We start from the raw sequence: 18,704 nt of genomic DNA on the forward strand, positions 1-18,704 counted from the left end.
ATCATCTATCTCGTCAATGTAGAGACTGAAGAGTGTGGGGGAGAGAGGACATCCCTGCTTTGCGCCAATGGTGTTAGAGACCATGTTTGAAAGTCCTCCTTGGCATCTCACTCAGCCTACCCCACACACACACACACACACACACACACACACACACACACACAGAGTCGGGGGGTGGGGAGGGAGACTTGCAATGCATTTATCTTTGATTCAGCCTCGGGTATTTGTGGTCATGTGGATCATGTGTGAGGGTTGCTACTATGGAAGATTTCCTCCATGATTTCAGCTGGCTTCATAATTGGAGAGGTGGCTGCTCCATGCATGGATATTTTTCACTCCACACCTATTGTGCACTCTTTATGATCCTCTTCTTTTGTTCTTGTAGAATGGTGTTTTAACAGCCTTTTGGCTTCATGAGTGTTTGCTGCCAGTCTTTCGATGGCTTGGCTGGTGTCAATATTTTTGCAATCAATTTAAACTTCTTCATGAACGAGGGAGAGAAAGAAAAGAAAGAAAGAAAGAAAGAAACATTAATGTCTACATAAGGCCAATATGGCCTATGAGACAAAATCCAAAGTACATCCATGTCTAATGTCATCTCATCAGTAAAGTGAAGATAACATTAAAATAAGTAAGTGGCCTATGAGACAATGCAACACATTTAGTTGGGGATTAGCATCCCCTTTTTTGTTTTTTTGCATAGTATAATTGGATTTAATTATGATCACTTTTGTTTATATATTGCTTCCATTGGGTATCATATAGATTCAAACATTAATCCATGTTTAGCAAGATAATAGACACAGTCAGGCTCTATCTTTTTCTATATACCCCCGCCTCCCTTCCCCAACAAAAAAAAAAAAAAAAAAAAACAAACTAAAAAGTTCCCATTCTCTAGGGCGACTCAAAGAAGATATTCACTGCCTTTTTGATTGTGGTAGGTCCTTGGGCTGTCTGTAGAGACACTTGGCTCAATGCCTTGGACTCTGTGGGGGGGGGGGCCTTTTGGGTCAGGGCTAAGTGGTCTACTCATTTCTTGATCTCTTGTTTTAGTCCTCTAAGGGGATGTTGAGGTACCAAAACTTGTCTGTTTAATTATCATATTTTGGTTTTTTTCTGGCTCATTAAATAGCCCCAAAAAGGCTTTTTTTTTTGCTTTTTTGAATGACATTCTGGACTTCTTTTTGTGTTCCAACATGTTCTATAAAATGCACTCACTGTGCACACCACTCTTCATCCGTTTATTTGTTCAGCTGCTACCTCTATATCTTCATTATCCCCCTTATGAGATAGTACATAAAGCTTTCTGTTTATGAAATTCAGACAATTACTAATGATTGCACGAAATATGCAGACTAGTTTGCAGAATATAAACACGCTCATATTGCTTGGCTCATAAAATCACAGTGGGAATATGTTGCAACTCGTCCATCTCAAAGGGGAAAATGAACAGAATCAAGCATGCAAAGTTCCTGTCTGAGCTTTTGTATTAATATGATTCAATCTCAAAGGGGAAAATGAGCAGAATCAAGCACATAAAGTTCCTGTCTGAGCTCTAGTATTGATATGATTTATTTCTATTCCACAGATGTTAGTGGGGGCTTCATAAAATTTTAATTTCTGCTGTGGATTGCAGGATCGATCACTGGACTTTCACAGACTCTGTGCTCTATATGCTGTGACAGGTAAAAAAAACCCTCTACACAGTTTCTGGAAAATGGTTGTGAAATTAAATGTGAGACAATATGCTAACCAAGTTATTTCTTTTATGAGATGGCTTTCATCGTTTCAAATCCATGCACTTTTATGAGGTGGCTTTCATCATATCAAATCTGTGCGCCTCTACTGAGAGTTTCTGGAAAATGGCTATGAAATCAATTGTGAGACAGTATATGCTAGGCGAGGGATTCTTTCATGGGGTGGCTTTTATCATATAAAGTTCGTGCACTTCAAAATGAAAGTGTTGGTTGTCAATGATAAGCTTTCTTTGATTGGAACATTGTGGAATGGTTTTCAGTCAACAGTTTCAAATATATGGAAGCAAGGTGGGAATAAATATAGAGGAGGAAGATGAAAGATCAGGGAACAAGTGAAGTAGGTTAATGCTGTGTGCAGTGCGAGTAGTGGAGTTGATCTTGATTTTCAGAGAGGACAATCTTGAGAGAGTAATAACAGGAAAAGTAGGTGGAATGACCCTAGTAAGAAATAGATTTTAACGACAAATAATGGGAAAGAGTTTTATTAATTAAGAATGTTACACACTTGCCTGAATATCTGGGCTCTAAATTTTGCATTTGACAACCATCTTAGTCTCGGTAAAAAGTATGCATGATTAATAATGCAGTAATCAGAATGAAAGAAAGTGGATATATAGATACCTACATGGTCAGTTCATGGGACAGAACTGTACCTTGCAAGGTAGAAAGTTTCCCTTGATTAGTAAAAGCTTTATTGTTCAATTAAAGTGTGTGAGTACAGTTGATGAGTGGAAGGGAGTGGAAGGTTTGAGTTTTTTTGTCTGCTGAAGATGAGAATTTGGTTTTCGGGATGTATGCCAGATGTTGTGCTGGTCACATCTTTACGGGATGGTATGAACCTTGTTAGCTACGAATTTGTGGCCTGTCAAAATATGAAAAAGGGTGTCCTTATTTTAAGTGAGGTAATTTTATTCTTAATACAATGGGCTGTGGAATTGCAGTGTACAATCCTTATACTTAATTAGAACCTCATCCATGTAAGCACAAGAATGGGCACATGTAACACATCATCAGTGCTGTTATACTTGTTCAAAAGCTCGTGCAGTTTTGTTAGCACAAAAATTGACAGAACCAATAAAAGTGTAAGTGCATGATTGTTTCTGAACTAATTCCTGCAAGCATATATGAGTCTGATGTTGCTTCCAATTTTTTGAAATTTTCAGCTCGCCGGTGCAGCTCAATCATTAGGGGCAGGTGCAATACTTGTAAATCCTTGGAATATAAGCGATGTAGCTATTGCTATAAAAGATGCATTAGACATGTCACAAGCTGACAGAGAAGAATGCCATCGTCACAACTTTGAGCATGTCACTACACATACTGCCCAAGTATGGGCAGATACATTTGTCAAGTAAGAATCTTCACATGGCGTTGGTTTAACGAATAGAGGATTTTATGCTAGATTCTGCTTTCTTCTTGCAATACTTCGCTACATGCTGTCTAGAGAGTGTAGGTTTCTGTTGTTGAAGCGTCTTCTCACATCACAAAGTGAAATGTTTGAACATTTTGTGTACAAATGACATGGAAAGGACACAATTGAACTTCTTGTTTGGTTTTCCAAGTTATATAGACAATACAAGCCCTTTTGATAATCAAATAAAGCTGGGAAGGAGAGATTTCCTAGGCTGGTTGCTCCCAATGAAAGACATACAGTGTGGCTGCATCTCACTGTCCAAGTGAATCAAAGAATCATATTACAAATGACTTCCATCTATGACAGTAACGTGCGATCCCTTCTGTCTGAGAGAAGCCTTGGGTAGAAATAATTCTTTCATTGTATCTTGTTATATGGAAGGAGTAGCTCTGGCAAGTGTCCTCATATACACAAGCTGCTACATCTGTGGCTGCAGGACATTGCTATTTGTGTACTATCATGACTCTATTTGTATGGTGAAACCCCATTACGAGTGCTCTACTTGACAACCATTGTTGTATGGCCATCAAGTGAGCTCTCTCTAATCTCCTTCCTGGTTCACATTGAGAGCAGGCGATTGGAAATCTCTATTAACCTAGGCAAGTGCTGACTGCTAAACACATGTGGGATACAATTTAATCTCGTCCAGAAATCTTTTAGAAGAGGGCAGAAGTGCTCAATTTGTACCATTGTTGTCATGCCTCTGCAGTTACTAATCTACTTTCATGATTATAAAGGTTAGTAACGTACGGTTCCCAATACGGTCAAGTGATTTATGCCAACAAGCTATTTTCAATTTTGACAAATATAGTTGAGGCTTCTATTCAGAAACACGGATCCTTGAGCAAGGTTTAGCTATGGTGGTTGGAATTCATGGACAAGAAGCATGATGACTTAGAGTATTACTCAAGTAAATTCAGTTCCAAGATAGATTAGCTTGGACTCATAAACACAATCTTGAGTAGACATGGACAATACTGAAAGTACAAGGTACAATAGCATTCGCTTCAAATGATTGTCAAGTACATTGCTTTATAGTTACAAGATAGTTCCATTTTTCCCTACTGTGCCTATGGGACACAGGATAGTTCTTCTAGGTTGTTGAATGTTCCTACAAAAACATTGAGTATACAGAGGCTATCATGAGTAGAACCTTGCTAAGTGTAGACATAGAAAAATTAACCATATAAAGCGAGAGGCTATCACAAGGCCTCACTAAGTGTGCACAGGGTGTAGTGCACAAGTTACACGAGGGTTACAAGGCTTATCATTGGAGCATTAGTGCAAAGTACATACAAGGCTTAAAAAAGTCGGTTTGAATAGTGGGAATAGAAGCATTCGTGAGGCTCGTCCTTCTGCTCTTGAGTATCTTCTTTTTCTTCTTTTTTATGGTCTTCTTTGTCTTTGATAGTTGCAAGGTAGGCCTTCTATGATCTTTTTCTGACATGACAAAAATTTCCAATGTGCCCACTTCTTTTGCAGAAGTAACAAACAATATCTTTTTCTTCCCTTTGTACTTGTTGACATAGAGCAGTTGTTCTTTCTTTGAAGTGCTTGCTTCTCCTTTATCTTTGAGTTTCTTCTCTTCTTTGAAGGGAGGTGAGCCGTGAAGTGGAAGTACGAGTGGGAGTAAGAGCTATGGTAGAGAGAGAGAGAGAGAGAGAGAGAGAGAGAGAGAGAGTTTACGAAAAGAGAGAGAGAGAGAGAGAGAGAGAGAGGGAGAGAGAAAAAGGTCGTCGAGGAGCGATGGCGACGCTGCTCGTGACGGGACGTTTCCTGCTGACGCGATCTTCCCTGCACCTCCTGCTCGTCTAGGGCAGCGCCTCGACCCAGGTGTGAGAGAGAGAGAGAGAGAGAGAGAGCGAGAGTGAGAGCACGTGCGCCTGCTTCGGACGCCCTTTGCGTTGCCCTGCGCGCCGCCCTGCCCTGTCGCCCGTCGCTACCCCCTGCGCGCCCTTCGTCGCCCCCTGCCCCGTCGCCCTTCGTCGCCTGCGTGATGTCCTTGACCTACCTGCGTGCTGCGCTACCCTGCCCTGCGATTCCTTCGCCGCCCTGCCCTGCGTGCCGCCTGGCCCCTTCCCCCAGGACAGCGCAGGCTTGGCTGGACCCTGCGTGAAGCTGGGGACCAGCAATCCGACCCTGCGCATGATCGACCTCACCTAACCTAGCTCACCCTTTGCCAGGACGTTCCGTCGCCCCCTGCTTGCTGCCCGCCCTGAGCCACCAAGGGCCAGCAGCCAGTCACCCCCAGGTTGCCACACAGAGCGCGCGACAGCGTGAGCCAGCAACGGGAACGAGCCCGTCTTTGCCTGCGAAGAGGTAGAATGGCCGGTGCAGTCTTGCTTCCTGTGAGATTTTCGTTCAGCCTCTGACCGGTATACGCAGCAATACACCATGGCCGGTGTGGACTTGGATTTTATAGACCAAACGGTGGCAGCGCTTGGTCCGGACTCTGATACCGAGGAACCCGATGATATGGTTCCGTGCAATGAAGAGACGCCCACTGCTCCTGACTTTCAGCCTGCAGGCAAACGCACCAAGCACACTCCGGAGGCATCAATGGATCATCAGGATCGTTCTTATGCGCAGGTTGCTTCGGACTCTGCAGACTCTCAGGATGTTGACTGGGAGCATTTGCTAGAGTTTGCAAATACTTTACTTGGTGATTATGTTCAACATAATCAGGAAGCCTTTTCTGAATCTGCACCGGAAGATGTTTTGGAAGCCACTGTTGACCCCAAATCTGTCTTGCGCTCCTTTTCAGTATTCTATGATCGCGTGATGATACTCTTCTTCATTGGTAGAATCCCCCAGATTTCCCGTATTCGCCAGTGGCTGCACAGCGTGCTACAAGGGGAATGTGTTGAAGAGATTTTTGTGGGGCCCCGCGGGTTTTTTGAGGTGTTGTTAAAATCTGAGACGCACCTTGTTGCTCTTCTGTCTAAACTGCCTCTGTTTCTTGATCGCCGTTTGGTCCATTTAGTACCATGGCGCCCAATGGCAGATTTTCAGTGCCTGCTACAACGGGAGTGCCCTGTATGGGTTGAAGTGGAAAATTGCGCGGCTGTTTATTGGCCGCTGTTGAAGGAAGCCATGGCTGCTGTGGGCACGGTTTTGGTCCCTCCAAGTTTAAGGGCAGTGAATCCTAATCGCTTATGTATGTTATGGGACACTACCAGGAAAAGACCCGCGTGGTTACGTCTCAATTGCTCTGGCATGCATTCCTTACACTTTCGTTTGAAATGGGGCACTTTTGCAGGACACTGCTTTTCCTGTGGCAAATTAGGGCACTTCATGGCCGAATACCCAGAACAGCAACACCCTTCAGATGCGGGGCATGTAGCGCTCCCCATGGAAGATATGGTATGTGGTTTCTCATCGCAGGATGCTATTCATCCACCCAAAGCTCTGGATAAATGTAAACAACAGGTTTCGGTTTTAGCCTCCCATGGCACCGACTAGGTTGAAGTACGCGCAAAAAAAGGTAACAGGGTGATTGCTGGTATGGAGAATTCTGTGCCTTCTGCGCCACAAGATTCCATGCGTACTTATATGCGCAGGAAAGAAATGTTGCCGTCAGAGCACTCTCCTTCTGCGATGGCTTCCTCTGCCCCTCGTCCTCAGCCCCCACGGAGAGTGTATTCGGATCGTCCAAAGGGTCCACCAGCTAAGCTGACTTTTGATGCTCGAGGCAATGTCATTACCCCCTGGGATCGTCGTTATCCCCGCTCCATTCCCAGGCCAGCAGATATGCAGTCCACCTCCAAATCTGGTCCGCAGAACTCTTTTGCCATGTTGGCTGATTTCTTGGATGAGGGAGTCCTGGATATTCTCGCAGACAAGGTCAAAGCAAGGCAAGCCGTGCCTCGTACCTGATTTTCTTTTACAACAACTATGAAAGTAGCCACTTGGAATGTGCAAAGAATCTGTTCTCGCCATAAGCAACATGCCATGTGGACTGTACTGCATGAGAATCAGTGGGATGTCTTGTGTGCTGTTGAACACAAGAGTCACGGTGAAGCTGGAAAAGTTGTAGACTGTCATGGCTTTCGTCTGTTCTATGCAGGGACACATGCCATGCGTTATTCTGGTGTGCTTATGATTGTACACGAAAAATATCAACCTCTTCTTATTAAAAATGATGTGCATGGGCGCTTTGTGGTGATTAAAATTTTACTAGATGGAGAAATCTTATGGTTACTTGTTCTCTATGCACCGAATGATCCTTTATCGCGCCGGGAGCTTTGGCATAGTTTGCAGACTTCTTTGTCACTTGGCAGACGGGGCCTCTTCATGGGCGATTTCAATATGTGTGTTGATTCTTCGCAGTCCACCTCGGAGCATTCGGTGATGGACGCGCCGGAAAGCCGTAGGTGGCATGAGTTGGCTCTTGCTGTTCTTAAGCAAGATCTCTGGTCCTGGCTGAACCCCTCTTCTACAGGGTTTACTTTCCATTCCGCTCAGTATGCAACAACTTGGTCGCGGCCGGACCGCATATACATCATGCAGAATGATGATTTCCTCCCTGAGATGCTTGAAATGAAAGTCTTGCAGCAATATGCATTGTCGGACCATTTTCCTCTTCAGCTTGAGATGCTCGCACACCCCATTGCACCTTTCAAGCGATTCCTGGACCGGCTCCCTTTGCGCTTTAACTCCTCTTATTTGAAGCATGCAATCTTTCAGGGTTATATGCAGCAATTGATTGATAGATTCTTACTGGACTTCTTTTCTCAGGGCACTGCCTCCTTTGAAAGATTGCTCTCTAATGTGCAGCGGGTTGCTCGCCAGTATGGAATCCATCATGCCTCTCTTTATCGACAGCGTCGGCAAGCCGCCCAGGACTTGCTGGCTTTGGTCCGTTCTTTGCTGATGGATACTCCAGATGATGCGTTCTTACTAGCACTAGAAATGCGTGTGGCTCATCTTATTCAAGAATTTCAGTTGAAATCGTATCAGCAGGCCAAATTGCAGCATCTGACGGAGACTTTGCAAGATAATGCGTGTCAGACTCATAAATTCTTTCGAGCCCTCCATGCCTCTCCTGCTCGAGAGAATATGACTAGACTTCTGGATGCAGACGGGCAACTGGTCCTTGATCCGTAGACTATTGTGCATATGTGCAGGGATTATTTCATTGATCTTCTTGGTTCCACTTCGCCACCTTCAGCCCAAACTACTCAGGCCCGTTCAGTCTTTTATGACCTGGTTCGTAATCAGGTTCCGCAAGACATGCAAGCCACTATGGAGTCAGATATTTGTGAGGCGGAGGTTATGGATGTTTTGTTACACTTACCCAAGGATAAAAGTCCTGGTTGGGATGGTCTCACCAATGAGTTCTTTGAGGTTTTTGCTACCCAATTGGCGAAACCATTAACGGCTTTGTTTCAGCAGGTGTGGGAAATGGGGATTATGCCTTCCTCATGGAAAGAAGGACTTATTAAATTGCTTCCGAAGGTTCCTTCGCCGTCTATGTTGAAACATTGGCGCCCAATTTCTTTAATGGGGTCTATGTACAAAATCTTTTCCAAAGTAATGGCGAATCGGCTCCACAAGCATCTCCCTGCCATTGTACATCCACTTCAATATGGTTTTATTAAGGGCCGAAACATTCTGCACAATGTGTTAAATGCGCAACTGGCGATTGATTATGCACGGCATTCTAATCAGGAGGTCGTACTGATTCAATTGGATCTGGAAAAGGCTTTCGACTATCTGGACTGGTCTTTTGTTGCAGAGCTTATGTCTGCTATGGGCTTTGGTGATCGGATGTCTAGACTGATCTACATCATCAGTGCAGCGGCGTCTTCGCGAGTCATGTTGAATGGAGGCGTTACCGCGCCATTTGCCCTTGCCCGGTCTGTCAGACAGGGGTGTCCATTGAGCCCGCTCTTCTTTGCCCTTGCGACCCATCCGGTTCTTTCGATGTTATCTCGTATGGCCGCTTCCACTCAGCTGGCTGAATTGTCGCTTCCTTCTGGACAACATTTCATTGGTCAATCCTTGGCTGATGACAGTTTTATGATTCTGCGGGCGGATAAGGATAACCTTCGCAAAGCATTGGATGTTTGGGCTCTCTTTGGTCAGGCTTCCGGCCTTCGCATCAATGCGTTGAAATCAGCCATTCTCAGCTGCACGGAGTCGTATTTGCAGTCATTGAATTGGCAGGGTATCGTTGTGCCTCATGGTTCCATTGTCAGACATCTTGGCTACCCATTGGGTCTTGATGTTCCACCAAAGCAGCTTCTTCAGTGGACTTCTCAGAAACTGGCAGGTAAGTTTCTGTATTGGAAGTCTCAGGCTTGGCCATTCCATGTTCGCCTCAAAGTAGCCCAGACAATTATGTTGCCGATGCTCACATATTTCTTGCCCTTGCTGCCTTGGACTACTACTACTCTGAATGCTCTGACTCAGTTTATTCGTTTCATGTTATGGAAGAAAGATTCCTTGCATGCAGGCATTTCTTGGATTTCTTGGTCGCATGCGTGCACCCCCAGATGCATGGGTGGAGGAGCTATTTTGGATGCCCAAACCCACATGCTGGCCCTCCGTTGGTCTCTTTTCCGTGCTATGTGCTCAGATCATCATCCGTGGGTCGTTATAGCCCATTATTTCCTTCAGGAGCAGGGGCTTCGGCATGGCAATACCCAAATCCAGAGTTCGTGGTGGGAATCCTTAATGCCGATTCCTGATTCTCTTGTTCCTCTTCATCCCTGCTTACCCATTTGGTATGCTCCTAGAAACTGGTCCTCCGGAAGGCTTAGTGGCATCCAGCGGAGGATCGCTTGGTTGCTAATTCGTTTCAATTGGAATTGCTGGCACTCTCGCGGATACTTTCGTGGGAAGGTAAACAAGAGCTTCGACCACAATTCAACCGTATGGCACGTTTGGGCTTAACTTCAGTCACGGATGCCACCCTTGCCAGTCGCAATGTGCTAATATCATTTCGTACAGCCAGGAGAATCTTTAGGATTCCTCGTGGATACAGGCATTTATGGGAATAGCTTCTGATGGTGCTCCAGAGCAGACAACCCTTTCCTGCCCTTGCTTCGGATCGTCCTTGGCAGGATTGGGACTTTGAAGGCCGGCTGAGTTTAGATAAAGCTTCCGCTAACCAGGTCTATCATCTCCTCATTAAAGATCATCACTGGCTGGTCACTTAAGCTAATGCGCTATGGGGATTGCGTAAATCCCGGTCATGGTGGAGGGAAACTGTGATGGAAGGGTGGCTGAACAAGACACCCTTCAAATATAAGGTTTTTCTTTGGAGGGTGATGATTGGGGGTCTTCCGCTTGCTTCTGCTCTTTCCAAGCAACGAATATCCAATGGCAATTGTTTCTTTTGCACCACCAGTGTCGAATCTGCCCATCACCGCTTTATTTCTTGCCCTATCGCTAAGAAAATATGGTCGTTCTTGTCAGCCGTTTGGAGAGCAGTGGTTGGTTTCTCGTTAAGGCCCTTTGATTGGGTCTTTGTGCAGCCCAAATACCCAACACCGGCACAGCCACATATGAAACTAGTGTTTCACTTTCTTCGCTATTGGGGCTGTTGGCACAAGTGGACCATTCGGAATGCTTTTCTTTTTGATTCCGCCTGTAATGTTCAGCGGCATATTGTTCGGCTTAAGGGACTCTTGTATTGGCAGATCGATCTTCTTCAGCATTCTGACTTACTTTCCCCGGAGGACTTGCATCCCTGGCATATGGCAATTTCCTCTATATCTTTGCCATGACCTTGTAACTCTTAGAAATAGAACTGTTTCACATAATGGCTTAGTGCCATCATGTATCTTGTAATCAAGTAAACTTATACTTTTTTCGTAATTAATACAATTACCCTTTACGAAAAAAAAAGAGAGAGAGAGAGAGAGAGAGAGAGAGAGAGAGAGAGAGAGAGAGAGAGAGAGAGAGAGAGAGAGACATAATGTGAAAACTCCAACAATCAAATGTGTGACTCGCTTTCCCTTGATTCAAATGTCACTGAAAGAATAAAGAATGAAGTGATAGTGATGGGCGTCCGCCACTTGCAGTGTGCATGCACGGGTACTATCAGTGTAGTAATACACGGGCGGCTAGGCAGAGGCACCTTTACCCCCAATAACCTGCTACTTAAAGGCGAATCCGCCTCAGTGTTGAGGAGTGAAAGGAAAAAAGAAAAGATAGTACAACATATACATGGATACAACACGGATGAGGAAAGATGCTATCTTATCCAACTCCCATCAACCTCCTAAGGAAGGCAAAGCGCTCTATAAAGAGGCTTTTTTGTGAGCAAGTGTGTAGGATTTTGGTTTGTTGAGATCTTGACAAGATCAATAGACTTGACTTCAATGACCTCACGAATGAAGTGATACCTCATCTCAATGTGTTTCGTCTTCGCATGGAAGACCGGATTCTTGGCTAGGTGGATAGCACTCATAGAATCCAAATACAGTGTAAGAATAGCATCAGCAATACCAAGGTCAACAGCCATAAGACCCAACCAAATGGCCTCCTTGCAAGCCTTTGTGGCCGTAACATATCGGCCGCTTTAGTAGAAAGGGCCGTGCATTTCTACACCATGGACATCCATGAAACAACACCTCTAGTAAAAGTGAACACATAGCCAAAAGTGGACTTCCTACTATCTGCATGTCTTGCATAGTCATAGCTAGTGTATCCCACGACTCGTATATCTTGGCTACCATAATATATGCACATATCAGTAGTGCACTTCAGTTAGCTCATGATATCCTTCACAGCATCCCAATGCTTCTTGCTAGGTGTAGCCATATAACATGTCACAACACCAATTGCAAATGCAATATTTGGACGGGTGGCTATCATGGCAGTTCATTGCGGATGTATAGGGAATCTTGGCCATCTCAGCCTTTTGCTCATATGTTTGTGAATAATTGGCCTGTGATATCTTCACATGAGAAGGCAATGGATAGCCAGTAGGCTTCACATCTTGCATACGGAAGCACTCAAGGACTTTATGGATATACTCCTTTTGTGGACAGATAGAGTAGTCCTTGAGACCTGTCACGCGTAATGGGCATACCAAGTATATGAGAGGCCTATCCAAGATCTTTTATCTCAAAGCTCTTCTTGAGCTTAGCCTTAAGTGCATCTAGCTCATCATGAGATTTTCTTGCTAAAAGCATGCTATCCCATAGAGTACCAAAATTAGTAATGAATCATCACAGGCTTTCTTTGTGTACAAGCATAGATCCATAGCACTACAGTTGTAGCCCTGTGATTGCATGATTGCATCAAATTTGTAGTACCATTCTCTAGGTGCCTCCTTCAAGCCATAAAGAATCTTTCTCAATCTGCACACTAGGTGTTCCCTGCCAGCATAGTGACACGAAATGGCCGGAACGGCCCCTCAACACGTAGAATCGTCGTCCCTGGCATGAAGCCGTCGTGGGGCGCATTCTGAATTGGTGGAATGTTACCTGTCCCGTTTCAGACAGGGAATGCAGCAGGGAACGCATTCCCTATTGCGTTCCTTGTTTGAAACGGGATAGGGAATGCCACGTGGCACCACTTACCTTTGGCCGGCCGCTGTTTTCGCCCGGATTGTCTGCGACTGGTCACTGCGCGTTTCGCCCGGCTCCTGTGTGCTGCTCCTGCTCTAGATTGTTCGACGTTTACCCGTTGTTCCTGCCCTCGTGACCAGTCCGTAGCTGCCAGCGCCCCCTGTTCCTTGTTGCGCTGCGCTAGTCCCAGTCGCCAGTCCCCCATCTCCTCTCGTCTCTAACCTCTCTTCTTTCTTCTTCTTTCTCTTCCTTTTCTTCTTCCTTCTTCCTTCTCTTCACTTCTCCCTTCTCTTCTTCCTTGGACCTTCTCCCTTCTCTTCCTTCTCTTCTCTTGAGGACTCTTCCTTCTTCTCCAAGTTCCAAGTTCTCCATTCTTCTCCTCTTCTCTTCTTTTTCTCCCTTTTCCCTTCTCTCCTTTTCCCTTCTCTCTTAACTCTTGAGTGAGTCTTGACTCTTGAGCCTTCTTTCTTCTCTCGAGACTTGAGTTCTCACTTGTCTCAAGCCATTTTTATTTCAATTTTCAACGTGAAATGGCTTCATCTTCCCACCCCGCTCGTCGGGTTGGTAGTCCAGGAAGAAGGTCCAATGATTGGTCATGGTGGGAAGAAGTAAATGTTGGCCGCCCATTGAGTGGTGGAGGATCTCGACCATGGACTTGCAAGCTTTGCCCATACAAGCAAACTAGTGGAGCAAACAAGGTAATCCATTGAGCCGAGCATTTGTATTTCAAAATTTTATTGTTTTTAATTTTTCAAAGTTACTTAAAATTTAGAATATAGATACCAATTGCCACTTGCTCTGTTTTAATATTTATACATAATTAGGTTTGAGCTCATCTCCTACATGAGTCAAATTTAGAGGTATAGTTTTGTTGGAATTTGACCTTGGAGAAGCAAAGGGAGCTTCGTAACCGTGTAGCAGGTCAACAAGCTTATCTTGCATCTAGACCACGACGTGTTGCAGTTGACCCTACAACTTTTGTGACACTATCCCCATCAGATGTATCTAGAGTAGGGTCAGTATCAAGAAGTGCTACCTCCACACCTAATGCAGACACTACATTGGCCATGGCATCAACAGTGCCACATGTTGCACGTAGACAGAGTACACTTGATGCTAGTTGGGATCCCAAGAAGAAGGAAGAGGTGGATACATTAGTGGCATATTTTTTTTAATCATGACCACATTCAATTTCGTGCAGCTCGGTTAGAGTATTTTAAATTGATGTGCAAGAAGATTGGTGAGTATGGCCCTTCGTATGTACCTCCATCATCAGAGACCTTACGCACCAGTTTGCTCGACAAGGAAAAGTGCCTTGTTGAGCAAGCAACATCGACTAGAAAGAGCATGTGGGCTAAAAATGGAGTTTCCTTGATTGCTGATGGTTGGAGTGATACACGCAAGCGATCCATTCATGGTAAAGTTGCTTATTCTCGTGGGGAAATGTATTTCATATCTTCACATGATGCATCGGGGACAGGAAAGAGAGCAGATATACTTGCAGCAAAGTGGGTTATAGGTATTGAGCTTATTGGCCTAGAGGATGTTGTGGGATTTGTTGCAGATGGAGAGCCCGCAAATAGGGCACCAGGTGCTATTATCCAGGGATATTATTCGCATATCATAGTTTTATATTGTACGGCTCATTGCTTAAACAACCTACTAAAGGATATTGGTAACCTGTCATGGATTGCACCTGTCATAGAGCAAGGAGCTCAAATGGTTAGGTTTGTTTTGAATCACCGGTTTCTTTGCCATCACTTCTCTTTGCGGTCAAAGAAGACACTTTTAAAATACTCTGATACCAGATTTGCCTTTAACTTCTTGATGCTAGGCAGGTTAAGAGAATGCAGTGGTGCCTTGAGGCAGTTATTTCTTAGTGATGAGTTTACCTCATCAACATTGGGAAATACTCCTATAGGTATCTTATGCTTGGAGAAAGCAAATAGCTCCACTTTTTGGGATGATGTAAAGCCGATAGATGCTATGGTATCACCTATTGTAGATTTATTGAGGGTTATGGATGCTATGCAACCTTGCATTGCAAGGTATATAAGGCTATGGATAGGTTGAATGAAAAGTTGTAGGAGTTGGCACCAAATGATGAGGTGCATGAGGAGATACACCATTTAGTTGTGACGAGGTGGAACTCCTATAGCTCACCCATGCATGCAACTGCATTTGTTGTGGATCCTGAGTTCCAGGGCAAGGGTCAGGAGAATGATATTGAGGTTATGGATGCATGGAGACTTATATTGTCTCGTCTAGTGCGTGATCATGGCACTAGACGAAAGATCAGAGATAAACTTTCATGTTATAGGACCTTTCAGGGTTCTTTTGGTTGTGGGGATGCGTAGGAGGATCGCTGTAAGATTGAGGCAGCTTTGTGGTGGGAGGACTATGGTTCGGATGGTCCTGAGTTGCAACAACTAGCCATTCGTATTTTGAGTCAGTCAGTTAGCTCCTCTTGTTTGGAGCAATTGTGGAGTACATACGCTCACATTGCTTCAAAGAAGAGGAACTGTCGTATGCTAACAATAGTGAGAGATCGATCATCACCTAAGCGTATAGTATTAGATACATTGCGATAGGCATGAAACCACTCACGGTGGGGGGTCACATGAAAAGACGCACCCAAATCAAAGAGCCAACATTGTGTATGAATAGACTGAGCCTCGGTTAGCTGAGAGGCATCATATGAAGAGGCTGCTAAGATGTAGTCACTATCAGACTCCTCAAGCTGCATGACATTTATCTCCTCAATCTTTACGTTTGACTTTGCAGGTATAATGCTGCGATCATTGGATTTTTCTTGCACTTTTTCTTTCCCCTTTTCTTTGCGCTTGTCATCGCGCATCTTATGGCATTGTGGCCGTATGTCTCCTGCTTTCCCACAATAATGGCATGTAAGATCAAACTTACGTCCACGAGACTTACCACGTCCACGTGACTTAGATTGGGACTTTTAAGAGTCCTTCCCATAACGATCATTATCTTTCTTGCCACTTCTGCTACCTCTAATGGATAAAGCATGTGAACTTTGGGAAGCATCATTGTTTTTCCTAATAATTTCTTTAGTCAAAAGAGCACTCTCTATATCTTTCAATTTCAGCCCATCAAGTTTGTTGGTACAGATCCCAAGACTCAAGTAAAGTGCAAAGTAGAAACAAAGGATGTAGATTATCTTGAAACTCAATACCCTGTTGAAGCAAATTCTTCATGATAGAATGAAACTGGCTAAAGTGAGCAAACAATGGGGTTCCTTCCATGCGGAGCTCCATCAACTGTCTAAGCCAATACATTTATGAAGCAGGGCTTTGCTTTGCATAACCTGCATCTTTTTCTATAGATTCCATGCACTCTGATCTTCATCTTTAACAACATTATTGTGGACCTCTTCAGAGAGTGATAAAATGATAGTGAACTTGCATAGTGTATCTAAATCAGCCTAGTCATCATCATCCATATTCTCAGGTTTAAACCTGTCATATTTGAGACTTCCAGTAGCCATAGTTGGTTCCATCCAACTTGGCAATGTTAAACAAAGCCGTATCTTTGAGATGACTAGCCATAATGAGTCAAAGAGAGGCATACTATGTAGAAAACAGCCTGCTGTAATTAGCAACAAACAGGGCCAAAACCACTGCCAAAACAAGCTAAAAATAAGAGAAACTGCTAAAATGTCTAGCTGTCCACCAAATAGTACCAAAAGTACATCAAAATGACATGATTAAGCTCAATGAATACAACACAGTCCGTATTAAACAGCTTGTTGTAATAAATCATAGGAGTGAGAAAAAGAGAGCAAACAATGAGCTAACAGTGATCCAAAGTTAAGTATGACTACTAAGTCAGATTCTGCATGAAGCAGTCATGCAACAAACATTGTAGCAGCTAAGAATCATGAGCCAAACACCCAAATATCTGACAAAGGTCAGCGTATGCTCAAAGATAAGATGGATCAAATCAGCCCAAAAACATCCAAGGCAATACAAGACACGTGCCAACCTCCGTATACATCCGTGTAGTCATATGAGTCACCTAGGAAGCACCCATGCGACCAATAGGTAGAGCATACATTGACCAAATAGGCTTCAGTCTTGGTTATTACAGCAATAAATTCACTGTCAAAATTGAGTAAATCAGTCCTCAAATGAAGCTCAAAGCCACCTCAAATCATGGGCTTATGATATACCAATGTACTAGCATCAATAGTATACATAACGAGTGCATATAGAACACTCGAATCATAGCTAGAAGCAATGGGCACATAAAATCCCTGTTAAAAGAGGTTCAGGCTTGCTGTATATAGTAGTGAATACATTGTCAAATCAAGCTATTTCAGTACCAAAATTAGCTTCAAATCCAACCCATAACATGGGCATAGCATTTTCATACGTGTGGACATCACTTCAGCATAATTGGGCAAAAGCATCAAATAGAGTGCTGCTCTATATTTCCAGCCAGCAAACCTCAGCCAAAACAGAGTAAATGAAGTGGTTAAATCAGTCCAAAATCAACTCCAAGCAATGACATAGCATCCCCAAATATATAAGCATCAATCAGGCATAACTGGGTATCATCTAACCAATGGCAATGAGTGTAGACATCTAAGATAAGTGTTGCCCTGTTCTATAACAGTTACTATTATAACAATCCAAAATTGAAGCTTAGCACTCAAATGGAGTGCAAAGAGTGGAAGGATTAATGCCAAGCATCAAAACCAAGTTTATAAGTGCTTGTATAGCTGCTCAATGAAAAAGATATGCTGTAGGAGATGAAAAACGTGAGTTGCTGCAAAAAAAGGGCCTGTTCCACACAACGTGATGTTGCACCAGCAAGGTGAGGGCTGCTCCAACTTACTTGAGAAGGCTCAAAGAGTGCCCAAGAAGAATGTAATCAAAAGGAAGCTCGAACGGAGTGGCTATGGCTTTCAACAAAGAGATGACTGCTATAGGTATTCGAATGGAAGTTGAGAGTGTGCGGGGACCAAGCTTGAGCTCGCGAAGAAGAAGGCTCTAATACCGGTTGAAGGGAGGTGGGCCTTGAAGTAGAAGCACGAGTGGGAGCAAGAGCTATGGTGGAAGGATCAAGAGCAAGAGAGAGAGACACACAATGTGGAAACTCCAATAGTCACAATGTGTGACCAGTCTTCCCTTTATTCAAATGTCACTAAAGAATAAAGAATGAAGTGGTAGCCGCTTGGAGTGTGCAGGCATGGGTACTGTCAGTGTAGTAATACAGGGGTGGCTAGGTAGAGGCATCTTTATCCTTAACATTCTTCAAGGAGTGATGCTTTGATGTCTACTAACTTTGGATTCGACCTATTAATCAGTGTGGTGGTACCAAATTCTAGAGGAAGACTCTTAAGCAAGATTCCAATGCATACATCTTCATCTATTTTTAAGTTAATTCCTGCAAATTAAGCTAGCAAACTTTTCATATAATTAAGGTGACTTGCAACGGATGTATTAGCCTTCATATTCAACTTGAAAAACTCAATCAAGAATCCATATTTTGAAGAATTAGATTGGGTACCAAACAGTGTGTCCAATTGTTCCCAAGTGGTTTGAGATGTATCACGTGTGTCTACATGGTGGATATAACTGTCATCAAGCTCAAGCTTGATGATTGCTTCGGGTTTTTCATCATTCTTTTGTCATATTACTGCAAGAGTAGCATCTCTGGGTTTATTCTCTTTCCACTCGTTACTGACCATAGACCTTTCTTCATGAGGATTAGCTTTATCCTCATTTGCCATGTGTGGAAGCTCGTTTGTTTGAAGCGGCATGACGGTAAATCTTTACTCATACTGAATGGCAAGAGCAACAGCAAATCACCACCAAATATATTAGATCAGACCAATAAATGAGTTGACAAGAATTGTCTCAAGGGTCAGAAGAGTTATTAGTGTTATACAACACTGGATGAGTATCAAAAATATACTATGCTTGAAGCTTAATATTGCCATGGCTTGATGTTGTTGTTGATTTCTCCCCTCCTTGGTGA

At 43.7% G+C, this 18,704-nt stretch overlaps 1 protein-coding gene across 1 annotated transcript in view; it reads left to right on the plus strand.

The window, feature by feature from the left end:
- Window positions 1–18,704, plus strand: part of LOC148009557 (alpha,alpha-trehalose-phosphate synthase [UDP-forming] 1-like) — a 199,563-nt gene that overhangs the window by 123,118 nt on the left and 57,741 nt on the right. Inside the window, exons 8-10 of the mRNA XM_087673029.1 lie at window positions 1,637–1,685; window positions 2,559–2,659; window positions 2,921–3,108. Coding sequence (XP_087529155.1) covers window positions 1,637–1,685; window positions 2,559–2,659; window positions 2,921–3,108 — 338 coding nt within the window. The remainder of the gene's footprint in view (window positions 1–1,636; window positions 1,686–2,558; window positions 2,660–2,920; window positions 3,109–18,704) is intronic.

The sequence above is a fragment of the Lygodium microphyllum genome, chromosome 30 (assembly GCF_053477565.2).
Source record: "Lygodium microphyllum isolate KBCC chromosome 30, Lygodium_microphyllum_v1.1.10, whole genome shotgun sequence".
In the NCBI taxonomy this organism is placed as follows: domain Eukaryota; kingdom Viridiplantae; phylum Streptophyta; class Polypodiopsida; order Schizaeales; family Lygodiaceae; genus Lygodium; species Lygodium microphyllum.